The 13,857-nt window shown below is 50.8% G+C and overlaps 2 protein-coding genes and 1 long non-coding RNA gene across 6 annotated transcripts in view; 2 read left to right on the forward strand and 1 right to left on the reverse strand.

The window, feature by feature from the left end:
* The window catches only part of THADA (THADA armadillo repeat containing), a 166,010-nt gene extending 160,379 nt beyond the window's left edge, over positions 1 to 5,631 (forward strand). The window contains exons 37-38 of the mRNA XM_074897106.1: positions 3,792 to 3,958; positions 5,091 to 5,631. Of these exons, the coding sequence (XP_074753207.1) occupies positions 3,792 to 3,958; positions 5,091 to 5,429 (506 nt within the window). The 3' untranslated portion in view covers positions 5,430 to 5,631. The remainder of the gene's footprint in view (positions 1 to 3,791; positions 3,959 to 5,090) is intronic.
* LOC141956454 (uncharacterized) lies at positions 3,794 to 10,961 on the reverse strand. 3 transcript variants are annotated; one of them, XR_012632914.1, is made up of 4 exons: positions 8,746 to 9,219; positions 5,932 to 7,917; positions 4,275 to 4,511; positions 3,794 to 3,928 (listed from the first exon to the last, which is right to left on the reverse strand). It is a non-coding gene; the product is annotated as an uncharacterized LOC141956454 (long non-coding RNA). The 3 variants fall into 3 exon arrangements; XR_012632916.1 differs by lacking the exons at positions 5,932 to 7,917; positions 8,746 to 9,219 and adding an exon at positions 10,826 to 10,961; XR_012632915.1 differs by lacking the exon at positions 5,932 to 7,917 and having other exon boundaries at positions 8,746 to 9,214.
* On the forward strand, positions 9,932 to 13,509 carry ZFP36L2 (ZFP36 ring finger protein like 2). Of its 2 annotated transcripts, XM_074897108.1 has the most exons (4): positions 9,932 to 10,207; positions 10,805 to 11,472; positions 11,551 to 11,697; positions 11,767 to 13,509. In XM_074897108.1, exons 1-4 carry the CDS (start codon positions 10,157 to 10,159, stop codon positions 12,266 to 12,268), a joined length of 1,368 nt encoding a protein of 455 aa, XP_074753209.1. In that variant the 5' UTR covers positions 9,932 to 10,156; the 3' UTR covers positions 12,269 to 13,509. The 2 variants fall into 2 exon arrangements, with proteins under 2 accessions (XP_074753209.1, XP_074753208.1); XM_074897107.1 differs by having other exon boundaries at positions 10,805 to 13,509.
* The last annotated feature ends 348 nt before the right edge of the window (positions 13,510 to 13,857 follow it).

Genomic DNA, 13,857 nt, shown 5'->3' on the forward strand with positions numbered 1-13,857 from the left:
GAGCTGGCTGGAGGTAAGCATCAGGAGCCCATGGCCCAAGGGGACTGGAGGGAGAGGAGAGCCACCTGCCCTTTTTGCCCCTTGTAAACTTCCAGCTTGCTCAGACCACTTTCTGAAGTCATAGCATGAGTCATGAACACAGCATCTTGTGTAATACGTGGCTTCTTGAAAATCAGCCCTGTTTTGCAGGCAAATGATGATGTGAGGAGCAGTTCTTGTGAACAGTTAATACGTCAGTGAAGACACATATGTTTATTTGTAGAAGATACACACCTTTTCTGGGTATCTTAAAAGATTCTGTACATGCTTAAAACATCCATTGCTGTTACTTTTAGAGCCATGGGCCATCAAAGCAATTGAACAGTTTCCCCTCTGAAAGTGTTTTTAACCTATTAAATCATGGGTACGTATGTAACTTTGCTTTTACTTACCTGTATTACTTCAGCACTCCAAGCTTAGGGAGTTGATACGCCTTTTTTGGACACTTGCTCCATCTCTTTGTTGTCCTTGTGGCAATGGTAGTCCCCAGATCTGATCTTGAACTATTCTAGCATGAAATTTGTGTGAACTGGTATCAAAGGCAGTTAATGTCCATGCGCTCTGTAAGTAATGTCAGCTGAGGAAGTGATTCAGGAACCATGAAGCCATTCCTGATGCTCTGCAGTAGAGGGATGGGATGGGATGGGATGGGATGGGATGGGATGGGATGGGATGGGATGGGATGGGATGGGATGGGCAGGTGGAAGCAAAAATTCTTTGTCTGCCAGAGTTTGATTTGGTTTTGAATCTGTGTCAACACTTTAAATACCAGGAGGCTGCTGTGCTAGCTTCTCTAGCACAAAACCCAAAGTAGGCAGGCTCTTACCCAAATGTTTGAAGTCTAAGTTTCAGCATTATCAAAGCAATGTTGCTTTGTTTTTCTCTGGTCTCAACATCAGAACTGATGCATGAGTTCAGTTGATCAGTTAAATGATGTCTGCAGTTCACAGAAGGGTGGTTGGCATCTCTTAGGTCAGTACTGTGTTCAGGGTCTTCATGTTTTTCCTGTGTGTTAACCCCCTTTATATGTTTTACTTGTCATTTTTTTCTCTTCTCTGAAAAAACCCTCAAACAAAATCTTAACCCTTTCCTTTGCTGCAACACAAGGATTCCCTACAAAATTGCCGTGCTATGTGACCACAAAACTGACTTTTCTTCTCTGTCATGCTGTTGAAAAACTGCTAAACAAGCAAACTCAGTCTAAGCAGTACCTCGGCATTCCTTGTTTTTCTACCTCTTGGTAGTTTTCAGCACATTCACGTAATAACAGAATTAGAGGCCCCAATATATGTTTTGGTGCATTTCTCAGTAGTCCAGTGTTCTCATTCACATAGAAAGCATCACCATATTTATACCTAAGGAGTCTAAATCTTAAAAGGGAAAAAAGGCTGCAGAAAATGGTAGATATTTTAAATATCTGCAGTTGTATCTATAATCAGTGCTCCAAAGCAGCAGCTAACTTCAGGAAGATAGCAGTGGGAAATAACATGTTTGGGTTTTAGCTCCCAACATCACTTAATTTGATGAATATTTAAGTACAAATAAAGTGACACAAGCAAGAGACATTGTATAAACATTGACAATCATAGGCGTTCAGTTAGCATCTCTAAAACTCTGATGGATCACCAGAATTCAAAAGAGCTGGATTTGAAATGTTGCATTTTGTAAACGTTTGTAACTGGGACGTTTGTTTCAGTCTCAGTACCCTGCACTCCATTTTCATTTCTATCAGCTCTGAGGATTGCCAGTGCTTCTGAGGTCCCCATGGCACTTGAATGAAACTGTGTTTTCTACCAGAACCTAAGCAAATCAAAACAGAGAAGCCAATCATTGTACCAATTCTTTAGAATACCAGAGTGGTACCAGCTAGGGCACAATCACAGAGAAAGCAATGTTGTTGTTTTTTTAAAAAAAAAGTCCTGTAAAGAAATGTCAGCAAAAACAATACCTAGAAATGCCAATACCTACAATAAATGGTGTGGGAATGTCGCACTTGCACCCCTGCAAGCTCTCCCTCATGGACAAAGCTGAGGGATGTCCTGATATAGTGATAAGTTCTGACATGAAAAAAACAGATTTGAACATTTGATTTTACTGTCTAGCAGAGACAAGCTGTGTATGTAACATTATTAGTGTCACCAAGAGATTGACTGCCTGCCTTCCTGTTGCTTGTTCAAGGAGATTTCCATTTACCCTCATCTAACTCCAAGATAAAAAAGGGACCATCTGTTCTTTCTCCTTCGCTCCCTTTCTTATTATGGTCCTTTGTTCTTGTGGTCTCAAATACTAATTCATCCTCCCCAGTGTCCTCCGTACATTGCCTAGTCTGTCAAATACCATGTACGCATCTTTCGGTCTGTTTTGCCCTTAGTAGTTTCCTGTGCTTCCTTATTTGTTGGCACGTGTATTTGCCTCATCCTGGTGTTTTACTGTACATTTCTCTGCTGTGCCAATGTACTGCAGAAAACCTTCAGCTGGCGTGAAGCTGTGCCAATGAACTGCAGAAAACCTGCAGTTGGCGTTAGTAAGTGTCACAGGATAGAGGTCCATGCTGCAGCTCTGAACCTGGGTTGTGAAGGACAGGTCTCAACTGCAACACTGTGCCTCTTTCATATCAACAGTTGTTTTCTTTCGTGAGAAATGCTTAAATACACTCAGACACAAAAAGTAAGGTGAGCCGTCCATGTCTGTATGGATTTGTACCAAATAATTCTGACTGCTGTGTTGTCTGCTCACAAAAGACAGCCTTCAAGAATTCTTATCACTATCCTTATCACTACTTCTAAGACAGACCATTCAGTGAACAGTTGTTCATTTGCTGGTGACTGTGGAAAAGGATGAAATTTGCCAAAGTCCATTTTACATAGGGATTTTACAGGGGCTTGTTCATTAGCTCTCCTCCTGTGGTCCTCTTCCCTCATGAAAACAGAAAAACTGCATTAATGTTACCAGTGGTGAAACTTGCACCTGCGAACGCAAACGGGGCTTCTGGCATTTTGATGTACTCCATTATTGAGGGCAGCCCTAGGAACCACACAGTTAAAACAGCATCTGCCCAAATGAGAGCAGTGGGGTAGTTTAGGGAAGAAATACAGTGTGGATGATGGCTTTGTGTACGGTTCTGGCATGATAGCAAAACCTGTATAAACATAGCTCTGTGATGGTATTGTAAACAGTGTCTGCCTTTCCCTTCTTTAACATCTTCTCTAAGCCTTTCTTGTAGGCTTCATCTCTTTTACATATGTCTTCATGTGTGTGTGTTTACATATGTATATCTTGTAAATAAAGAGACTGCACACCAAATAATGATTCATTTTATATCCCATCCCTTTAAAAACATATAATGTGCTGTAAGTTTTGAGTTCCAATGAAAACATAAAATCAGGTCTAAGGCATAGCTGCAGTTTTGCAAAAATAGTCACCATGAAATAGTGTCAGGACTGTCTCTAGAGATGTTTCTAACAGACTACTTTGTATATTTAAACCCAAATTAATAAATGTCGCTACATGAGCAGGAAAAAACACTAAGCATCAGCATTTTCATTTGCTTCATGTATTATTTTGGAATTGAGAAAGGGCCCCAAGTGGCACAGAAGTAAACATTCATCTAACTTATTTGCAGTATAATTCATTATTCTAAATGTGTTTGGGTAAATCCAGCATCAGTTTTCAAGAAATAATTTTTGTGCCGATTTTATTTGAAAATGTTTGTGGTCTTGCTATACGTTGTTATGCAAATTTTCTCTCAACAGAGTTTGCACTTAGGGTGGTGAATGCTCCGATGGCCTTGGATTTAGCATTTGGCATACTGTGTGAGCTGCTCCAGCGGTGGGGGGAGATCCGTGCTGGTGTACCAATCCTGCTGGAGTGGCTGCTGGGAGACAGCGATCTGAAAAGAGACGCAGAGACTTCAGCCCCGGTAATGTTGCTGTCTCATGTTGGGATCACTATGTTTCTGCAGTCTTGTGGTAGGAATAGAATGAAATATCTCATCTGATGAAGCCTGATGATCACTACTCCACTATTTAAAAAAAAAAAAAAAAAATCACATGGCCAGTATTTAGAATAAAAATAGTTTGATGTCTGTCTGTTTCCTGGCAATACTGGCATAAAATTAAGGAGACCAATAAGCAAACACTGAAATAAATCAAAAGTTACTTAACAAGGCATCATTGACTGAAACACTTCGAGTCTGTAAGGAATTGCATTCAGTATCACTGCAGATGATGGCTTACCTTGAATTTAAACTGCTGCTGTGGGTGCCAGGCACCTCTGGCATTCAAGAACAGTGCTCTCCCAACTGCTGGCTTTTTCTGAGATGTCATTTAAATATTTGGTAACTAGGCCATCTTCCATAGGACTTGTTCCGCATAGCACACGAAATAGCCTTGCTCACATCGCTCAGTGTCTTCAGAAGGATTATTTACATAACGAAAAACTTTACCATGGTGTTCTGTAAAACCTTGAAAAGGCTGTAAAAATCAAAATAATGCTGGAAGGTAAACTGGAAGGAGCAGGAGTGGCTACATCTTTGAAAAGTTTGTTAACAATTAATATGACCCATGAAATACATTACGAATCTTTTCTTAAGCCTGTGGTTTAGCTATGCCTTTCTGATGTTTCACTGACTGATACAATTTTCCTTTTTCATTTAATCCACGCAAAAAGCTCCATGATATAGCACATTACCGTACTGGTTACAAAGAGGTCCCTGTGAAATATAAGACAGTTTCACAGGGGAAGGCAAGCATATGCTAAGGATTAGGGCTACTGTTTACTTCCACTGTTTCCCAAGAGTTACACCATAACTACCAGATTTTTGAAGGTAAAATTTCTTTGCCAAAGCAGGAACGTTTTTTACTGTTTTCTCAAACCTTTGAAAAATGATGCATATGAATTTTTACCTTTTTTTAATACAAAGAAGCTGTTCTGTAACAGCCTTTATTGTCATTAGTTCTCTATATATCTTCTTTCATATCTTTTATAATTTTCTCATTACTATCAAGATCACATGTCATTTTCTAATGACTGTTGTTTTTCTTTTTGTTAAGGAAGAAGATGATTACCTGTTTGATAAAGGGGAAGTGAATTTTTGGGCAGAGAAGTTGACTCATGTCAGACAACTTAGTAAGCACCTTTTACAGCTTGTATCAATGACTCATCTAACTTTGCCAGATCACAGAGATCTTAATCGACTGTCACGAATAGCACTGGACCAAGCCCAGCTCGTTGGACACCTTCTTAGAGCACTACCTCCGACTCCAGAATTTTCCAAAACTGCCGAATTCACAAGATTGGCTATTCAGAACGAGAGAATATCGGTCTGCCTTAAAATATTAAATCTGCTGAAGTCTGATGATACTTGCAAAAATGAAAATCTGGAAAAGTAAATTACTAAAAGTTCATCCTCAGGGAGCTGTACATATGTTACTGGATGGGCAGGGAGACTGAATTCTAACGGCGTTCAAGGACTAAGGGATTGCTGTAATGACTCCAGTAAACCTGCAACAAACTACTCAGTATTCAGGCTAAACCCACAGTTTTTATGTATGAGTCCATTGATTTTTAAAAAAAATTTTTTTTTTTTGGTCAGATGTGCTGTGAGAGACTGTTCCTTTTAAATGTATTTGCTAATTTCATTCAGCTGAGCATGGTTTGTTAAAACTACTATAGGAAGTAAAGCAGCTAAACCTAGTATTTTCCATTCATCCAGGTGCAGGCCACCTTTAGGTAGGTTATGTCTTATTCCACATTTTTACCCCCTGTATTTTAATACCAAGAAAAAGTCAAAATTTTTTTTGTCTCCTTTCAAGATGTAGAATGGTAATCATTAAACAGATATGGTATTTTTAAATTCTATTTTTAAGTGTTTCTAAAAGAAAAGAAACAAACCTTGGCTTCTTTGTCCGTGACAATTTTTAGACTACATTTTAAATTTGACCGCATTTTCCTTTGGAGGAAGGCAAGGATTCTCACTTTGGGGGCAACATTGTTTTGCACATGGAAACAGCATTAGTTAAACTTCTGCAATGCCCCCTTTTTCCTGTAAATCAAATAACTCCTTTTATAAAATTGCTCTAAAATGAAAACCGCTGTCTTCAAAACAAAGCAGCTGTTCCATTACAAACAACAGTTTCATCTTTACTTCAAGACACCTTGCTCTGCAAGCAGTCCTGGAAAGTGAGGTCCTCCTCAGTAGAGTTAGGCCCGCAGAAGCGTAGAGGGATCCTGAGGTGCCGCCACCGGCGCTGAGGTGAGGCCGCTGTGGGCAAGCGGTGCCGCTGGCTGAAAACCAAAAACGGTGGCTGTGCTTCGCAGATGTATTTCTCTGGGAAGCGAAATTGGGTTTCGGTATGAAAACGGATTTATTTTAAAAGGGTATGTTGTGTTCCGTCAGCCCCGCGCTGCGACTTGACGTTCAGCTGCAGCGTGGCTGGGCACTGCCCAAACGGAGGCGTGCGGGTGGCGAGGGGGGTCTGCTGGGGGCAGTAACGTGCCCAGTAACCGGCGCGCTGCTTTCAGTCTCTCCCCGCAGTGGTACGGGAGCACCGCTGGGCCCCAAATCCCGCTGACGCCGACACCGGTAACGAGCGGTTCGGCCGCGGCAGCAACAGGGGATCGGCGCGCCCAGCAGGTGGCGCTGCAGCACCGCCGCACACACCCGCTCGCCCAGGCCGGCCCAGGCCCCCGCAGCGCCAGGGCCCGGCTCAGCCGTGCCAGGGCTTAACCTCGCCAGGGCGAGGCGTGGGCTTGCACCGCTCGCACTAGCTGGGTGCTGCGGTGCCTGATAACCGGCTGCCTCCCGCTTTTTGAGTTTAAATAGAACCTGCTGTAAATCAAGATAAGCTTCCGAACTCGGTTTAGTGGACATCTGAAAATTGCACAAGATGAAGTCTCTACTAAAATGATAATTTAGGAACAAAAGTTTAAATACTTTCTGTAAATTTCCAGGATTTAGGATTACTTATATAAGTAATTTACAATGAAACTTGAGACTTCAGTAGGCAGAAGGGAAATGTTGGAATCTGAGATGAAAATACGTTTCACAGACTGCGCGCTACACAGCTTAACAAACCACACTGTGAGTTAGGCTAAAAATTGTTCGCCTCTGTTTTGAGCTCCTGGGGAAAGAACAACCTAGATTATGTCTAGAAGCCACTCTCAAAAATAGTTAAGACCTGTACAGTTAATTTAACAGCTGCTAGTTTTGCCACACCTTTCCAACATTTTTGAGCTAGTGTAGCAACAGCTTTTATAGTGGAAAACAAACAGAACTTTGTACAGTATCAAAATTACAGTACGGTTGTGTGACCTTGCTCATGCCAGTCGCTGGCATAAGACTATCTAGTAACATTGGCTTTTTTTTTTTTTTTTTTTACTGGGTACAATTTCAAATGCATATGTATATATATTCAATATCAACAAATGGATAAATGCAGACAGGTATCAGCATACTAGTAGATCTACAGTGACCATAAAACTTGAGTAACTTTGTGAAGCCTTGAGGGCTTGGTTAATCGGTAAACCAAATGGCTCAAAAACTTGGTCTTCCTTATCGTGGTTTTAAAATGCAACTGAAACCTCTGTCATCTCGCCTCGGTTTATAGAGAGCAAATAAATAAAAAATTTGTATCGGCGTGCACACATTTCACCAGACACTGCTGGTGGCCCGAGTTACTCTGTAACTACTCAATCAAGAACCTTTAAACCCCACGCGGCAATTGCAGAAGAGGGTTGGCAGAGTCTTCCACCGGGGTATTTCTCGGCCGTGTGTTCCATCAGTTTACCCAAGCACTCCTCCAAATGACAGTGACGTATTGCTCCTCGCATCATCATCTTCATCATCAGGCTGTTACCCCGTTCGCTAGCGGGCAGGATCTGCTCGGAGGGTGATGTTTTCATCACCGAGATGGTTGGGAGAAGGAAAAGTAGGATCTCGGGTCGGTACGCGAGCGAATCCCGAGTGGGCCGGGGAGGAGGTGACGGGAAGGGACGCCCGGTGGTGGGAAGCGCTGCACGGTGCGGCGGGCGCCCGCGTCCCGCCCGCCGCCGAGGACTTTCCGCCCCGGAGAGGAGGGGGGGCGGGCAGCGCTCGCTCGGCAGCTGCGACCCCTCCGGGGGGCTAGGGAGGGAAAAGCAAAAGGAGTTCACGTTTTGTTTTGCAAACCCCCGGGTAGCGGGACCGGCGGGTGCGGGCACTAGGGGGTAGCAGATCCCCGCGCAGCCGCTCCCCGCCCGGGCTGGCCGCCGGCAGGCGGGGCAGCGGGAAGCAAACGGGGCGGGCTGGGGAGCTGGCGGCGGGGCCGGCTGCGCCGCTTCCCAAAGCGCCCGGCGAGCGGGGGACGTGCCGGGCTGCGGAGAGGGGCGAGGTCCGGGCGTTTTATCCCCCAGCTCCTCGTCTTTCCCGGGCGTTCTTTCTATCTCGGTTGCTAGGCTCGGGTGCTAAGTTCGCAGGCCAGGCTACTGCCTCCTCCGTAGGTGACGGCTCACGGGTGGTGCCCCGGGGCCGGGGGGGGGATGAATCCGTAGCAGCCGGGGCCCGCCTGCAGCCCCTCCCCCAGCCTCGGAGAAGGACGAGGAGGGGAGGAACCAAATGGGAGCGTGAGCCGCATGGCGGGAGGGGGCGGGGTCGGGTGTGAAAACCCGACGCGAAGTGCTCTAATAACCCCCCCAGACACCCCTGAAGTTGCTTTCCTTTGCAAATACCTTTTCGAAGTGCAGGGTTCCTGCTGACGTGGTCAGATTTGCACCCTCGGGTTTCCCGGGCCTGACATCCCGGCTCGGAAGCGAAAGAGGATCAAACGCCTCTGCTGGCTTTAGCAGCAATAAAACTTTACACGTCCCTCCATTTTCCCCTTCCCATTTGTCCCGGGGCTGAGCAAACGCGGGAGGGTATGGGGGTTTGCAGAGCCGCTGCGTCCGCCGCCGTTCCCACGTCGCGGTTGCGCAGCCTTTACCGGCGCGGGGCGGGGGGGTTGGTGTTTTGCACGGCGGCTCCCGGTCCGCCCTGGGCGGCAGCCGGCTCCCGGCCCGGGGACGGAGCCCCGCTGGCGGGGACCTGCCGCCGCCTTCGCCCCCGGCCCGCCAGCTGAGGCGGAGGGGAGGGGGGCAGCCCGGCGGGAGCGCTCCGGGGCGGCGGGCGGGGGCCGCGGCGAGAGGCTGGCGCGGCCCGGCGGGTCACAAGACCTTGGCGGCTGCCGGGCCGCGGCGGGGGGCGAGGGGTGGCGGGGGTGAGCGTCGGAGGGGGGGGTGCGGGGCGGGGGGGCGCGCAGATCAGCCCGGCCGGTGCAGGGTTAAGGCCGCCTCGGCTCCGCGCCCGACCGCCAACTTCTCCCGAACTCCAAACAGAAGAAAAAAACCCCTCCCGAACTCCCCGAAAGAGGGGAGAGGCGGCGGGGCGCGCAGCCCGCGCCCAGCCGCCGTCCCGCCGGTCGCACCGGGGCAGCGCGGGCCCGACCTTTGTCTCAAGCCAATTACGTGGCAAAAGTTTATTTTCGGTGGGGCGGGAGGAAGAGGTGTCCCCGGCGCTGCCGCGGCACTGCGCGCCCGCCTCCGCTCGGCGGCACCCGCCAACCACCCGGGGCGGCTGCGCGGGCAGTGCCCGGCCGGCTGGCGGGGGCCGGGGGCGCCGCCGGTTTGGAGAGGGGTGCGCCGAGGGGCGCTGGGCGGGGGCCGAGCCCCGCTCCGCCCGCGCTGCCCCCGCACCCGGCTCGGGGGTCCCGGGAGCTGACGGAGGAGCCGCCGCTGCCCGCCGGCCCGGCCCGCCCCGCCCGGCCCTTCGCGAAAGTTGGGGGGGGCCCTGCTGGGCCCCGCCGGGCGGGGCGGGGCGGGGCGGGACGGAGCGGGGCGCCGCCCCCGCGGGCCGCGGCGGCGGCGTTTATATGGGGGCGGCGCGGGGCGCCGCGGAGTTCCCGCAGTTCGCCCGCTGCTGTGCAGCCGCCGTCGCCGCCTCGGCCCGGCACCCGCCGTCCCGCCCGCCCCGCCGGGAAGGAGACGGGACCATTTCGGATCTGAAGCAAACGGCCCCCTCCTATCTAGTCGTGGCTTTTCCAAACCCTCCGAGGAGAGCGGGATCTTTCGGTCCTTCCTGTATTTCCGACCATTACAGGATCTAGAAATGTCGACGACACTTTTATCTGCTTTCTACGACATTGACTTCTTGTGCAAGGTAGGGCGGAGCGTGGCTGTCCGGGCGCGACCCGGGCTGCCGGCGCCTGGCCGGTGCTGCGGGGCCGGGGGACGGGTCCCGGCGGGCTGGGCCCGGGTGCGCGGCGCGGCGCCGCCCGGCATCTGCCCGCGTTAAAGCGGCGCGGGCCCGGCTGATGCAAGGCTGCGGGCCCTGGGGAGGGAGGGACGGAGGCGCGCCGTGCTGCACCCTCCCCACGGGGGCTTTGGGGGCGGTGGGAAGGGGGTCTTTTGCCGAAGTGGCGGAGGCGCCGGGCCGCCCCGCCGGCGCTGCGACGCCGAGAGGAACTTTTTCCAAGTGCCGCACGCCGGCAGGCCCGTGAAAGGGGGCTTCCTGCCGGCTCTGCCCCACTCGCCCCGGCACGCCGGCGCTTGCAGCGGAGCTGCGCTCGGGGCCGGGCGGGCGGCGCGGCCCCCGCCCCGACCCCCGCCGTGCCGCGGAGGGGGCGCTGGGCGGCCGCGGGAGCCGTGGCGGTGGGCTGGCGGTCACCCTGCAACACCCCCCGTCTCTCTCCCGCTCCCTGTCTCCCCCGCCCCTCCCTCCCTCCCCTCCCTCCTTCCCCTGCCCCCGCCCCGGCAGACGGAGAAGTCCCTGACCAACCTCAGCAGCATGCTGGACAAGAAGGCCGTGGGGACCCCGGTGACCCCCCCCAGCTCCAGCTTCGCGCCGGGCTTCCTGCGGCGGCACTCGACCAGCAACCTGCCGGCACTGGCCGGCGGCTCCAAGTTCCCCAGCCCCACCGGCTCCAGCTCGTCGTCCACCTCCTCCTCGTCGTCGTCCTCCTCCTCGTTCGGCAGCCTGAAGGAGACGGGCTCCGGCGGAGGCGGCGGCGGCAGCAGCAGCCCCACGGCCCTGCTCAACAAGGAGAACAAGTTCCGGGACCGCTCCTTCAGCGAGAACGGCGAGCGCAGCCAGCACCTCATGCAGCAGCTCCAGCAGCAGCAGCAGCAGCAGGCGGCGGCGGCGGCGGCCGGCAAGGGGGGCGGCTCCGGCGGCGGCGGCGGGGCCCCCATCAACTCGACGCGCTACAAGACGGAGCTGTGCCGCCCCTTCGAGGAGAGCGGCGCCTGCAAGTACGGCGAGAAGTGCCAGTTCGCCCACGGCTTCCACGAGCTGCGCAGCCTCACCCGCCACCCCAAGTACAAGACCGAGCTCTGCCGCACCTTCCACACCATCGGCTTCTGCCCCTACGGCCCGCGCTGCCACTTCATCCACAACGCCGACGAGCGCCGCCCGGCGCCCGGCGGGGGCACGGCCGCCCCCCCCAGCGCCGCCGCCGCCGCGGGGCCGCACCACCACCCGCACCACCCCGCCCCGCACCCCGCCGGCAGCACCGGCGATCTCCGCGCCTTCGCCCCCCGCGACCACCCGCTGGGCGGCGGCGGCGGCGGCTTCGGGCACCCGCGCGGCGGCGAGCGGCCCAAGCTGCATCACAGCCTGAGCTTCTCCGGCTTCTCCGCCCACCACCACCACCAGCACCACCACCACCAGCAGCACCACCACCCCCCGCACCCCCACGGCGCCGCCCCCCCGCCGCCGCCGCCCCCCGGCGGCCGCCTGGACGCCGCCCTGCTGGAGAGCCCCGGCGGGTCGCGCACGCCGCCGCCGCCCGCCTCCGCCTCCTTCTGCGAGGAGCTGCTCTCGCCGCCCTGCGCCAACAACGCCTTCGCCTTCTCGGGCCAGGAGCTGGGCAGCCTCATCGCCCCGCTCGCCCTCCACACCCAGAACTTCGCCGCCGCCGCCGCCGCGGCTGCCGCCGCCGCCGCTTACTACCGCTGCCAGCAGCAGCCGCCGCCGCCGCCGCCCGGCGGGGGCTGCCCGCCGCCCCCCGCCTCGCCGCCCTTCAGCTTCCAGCCCCTCCGCCGCCTCTCCGAGTCGCCCGTCTTCGACGCGCCGCCCAGCCCCCCGGACTCCCTCTCCGACCGGGAGAGCTACCTGAGCGGCTCCCTCAGCTCCGGCTCCCTCAGCGGCTCCGAGTCGCCCAGCCTGGACTCGGGGCGCCGCCTGCCCATCTTCAGCCGCCTCTCCATCTCCGACGACTAGGGGGGCCGGCCGCGGCCGGCACGTAAGTTGACGAGCGAAGAAAGCGAAGCCTTTCCTTCTCCGTTTCTTGTTCGCTTTGTTTTGTTTTGTTTTTTTACATATATATATATCTATCTATATATACACCGAGAGCTGAACAAAACAAAAAACAAAAAAAGTATTTTGCAAAAGGGCAAATGACACGAACTGAACAAACCTATTTTTATAGAGAGACCTTGGAAGAGGGGGATTTTCCTTTCGGGGTTTTTTTTGTTGTTGTTGTTCTTTGGAGACAAGTTATGATATGCACCACCAGCAGCCATTCCATCTGTGTTCAAAAAAAAAAAAAGAGCATTAGAAAAGACACCACCAGAAAGCAACAAACAATCCGGGGGGGCGTGAGTCCAGCTCCTCCAAACCTTCAGACACACACAAAAAGAGTTACAAACTAGTTTGTCTTTCAATCCAGTTCAAATAAAAACACAGAACATACTAAACCTATAAGCTTTTTTTAAAAAAAAAGAAAAATCCAACATCCTGCCAAGAATATGCCTTGATAACAACCTTTTTTTTTTATATATCTATATATTATTATTATAACAAATGCTAAAACCTTCATTCCAAAGTTTAATATTGGTTCCATTGCCACCACTTAGTGGATGTTTGGCTTAGAACAATTTTTTTTTGTTGTTGCTTTATTTGGAAGCACTCAACTGAGTTTAGTTTGTAATTGTTGGAGAATAACTGCTGATTTTTTTTTTAATTTTTTTTTTTAGCTGTTTGAGTTGATTGCATGAATGAGTCACTGCACACAACTCAATATGAAACTATTTAACTTATTTATTATCTTGTGAAAAGTATACATTGGTAATTTGTTCATACTGTATTTATCGGGTATGATGAAAAGCAATAGATATATATTCTTTTATTATGTTTAAATTATGATTGCCATTATTAATCGGCGAAATGTGGAGTGTGTTCTTTTCACAGTAATATATGCCTTTTTGTAACTTCACTTGGTTATTTTATTGTAAATGAGTAAAATTCTTAATTTAAGAGATTGTATGTAATATTTATTTCATTAATTTCTTTCCTTGTTTACGTAAATCTGAAAGATTGCATGGTTTCTTTATAGAAATCGGTCTCGATGCTGTGGAAGTAGTTTAAGGAATTTCTATGGGTTTTTTTTAGAATGTAAATGATTGTAGCCCGTCCGCATTGAAAAACAAACGAGAAAAAAAAAAAAAAAAAAACAACAAAAAGACTGACTTAGCAATCAGACTTCAAAGTGGCAAATCTAATTCAGACTTGTTTAACCAAAAAGTATTTTTTGTTGCCTAACTCCACCAATCACACTGTGATATAGTCTCAAAGTATGTAGCAATAATTGGGGGTCCCAGTATTATGTCTCACAGTGCCTTCTTGAGGGTCCATGCTTGCCTTAAATCTTTCTCAACCAAATAAGTATTTTTCTTAATGCTTGAGATAATTTGAATGTAGGGATGGGTTTTAACTACAGCAAAATTTTGCCACTCTCCTATTTTGTAAGAATGGAGGCCATCTTTGGATCTGAAACTTTATACAGTACATGAACATATCTTGTTTAATTG

This window comes from Athene noctua, chromosome 1 (genome assembly GCF_965140245.1).
Source record: "Athene noctua chromosome 1, bAthNoc1.hap1.1, whole genome shotgun sequence".
NCBI classification, from domain to species: Eukaryota; Metazoa; Chordata; class Aves; order Strigiformes; family Strigidae; genus Athene; species Athene noctua.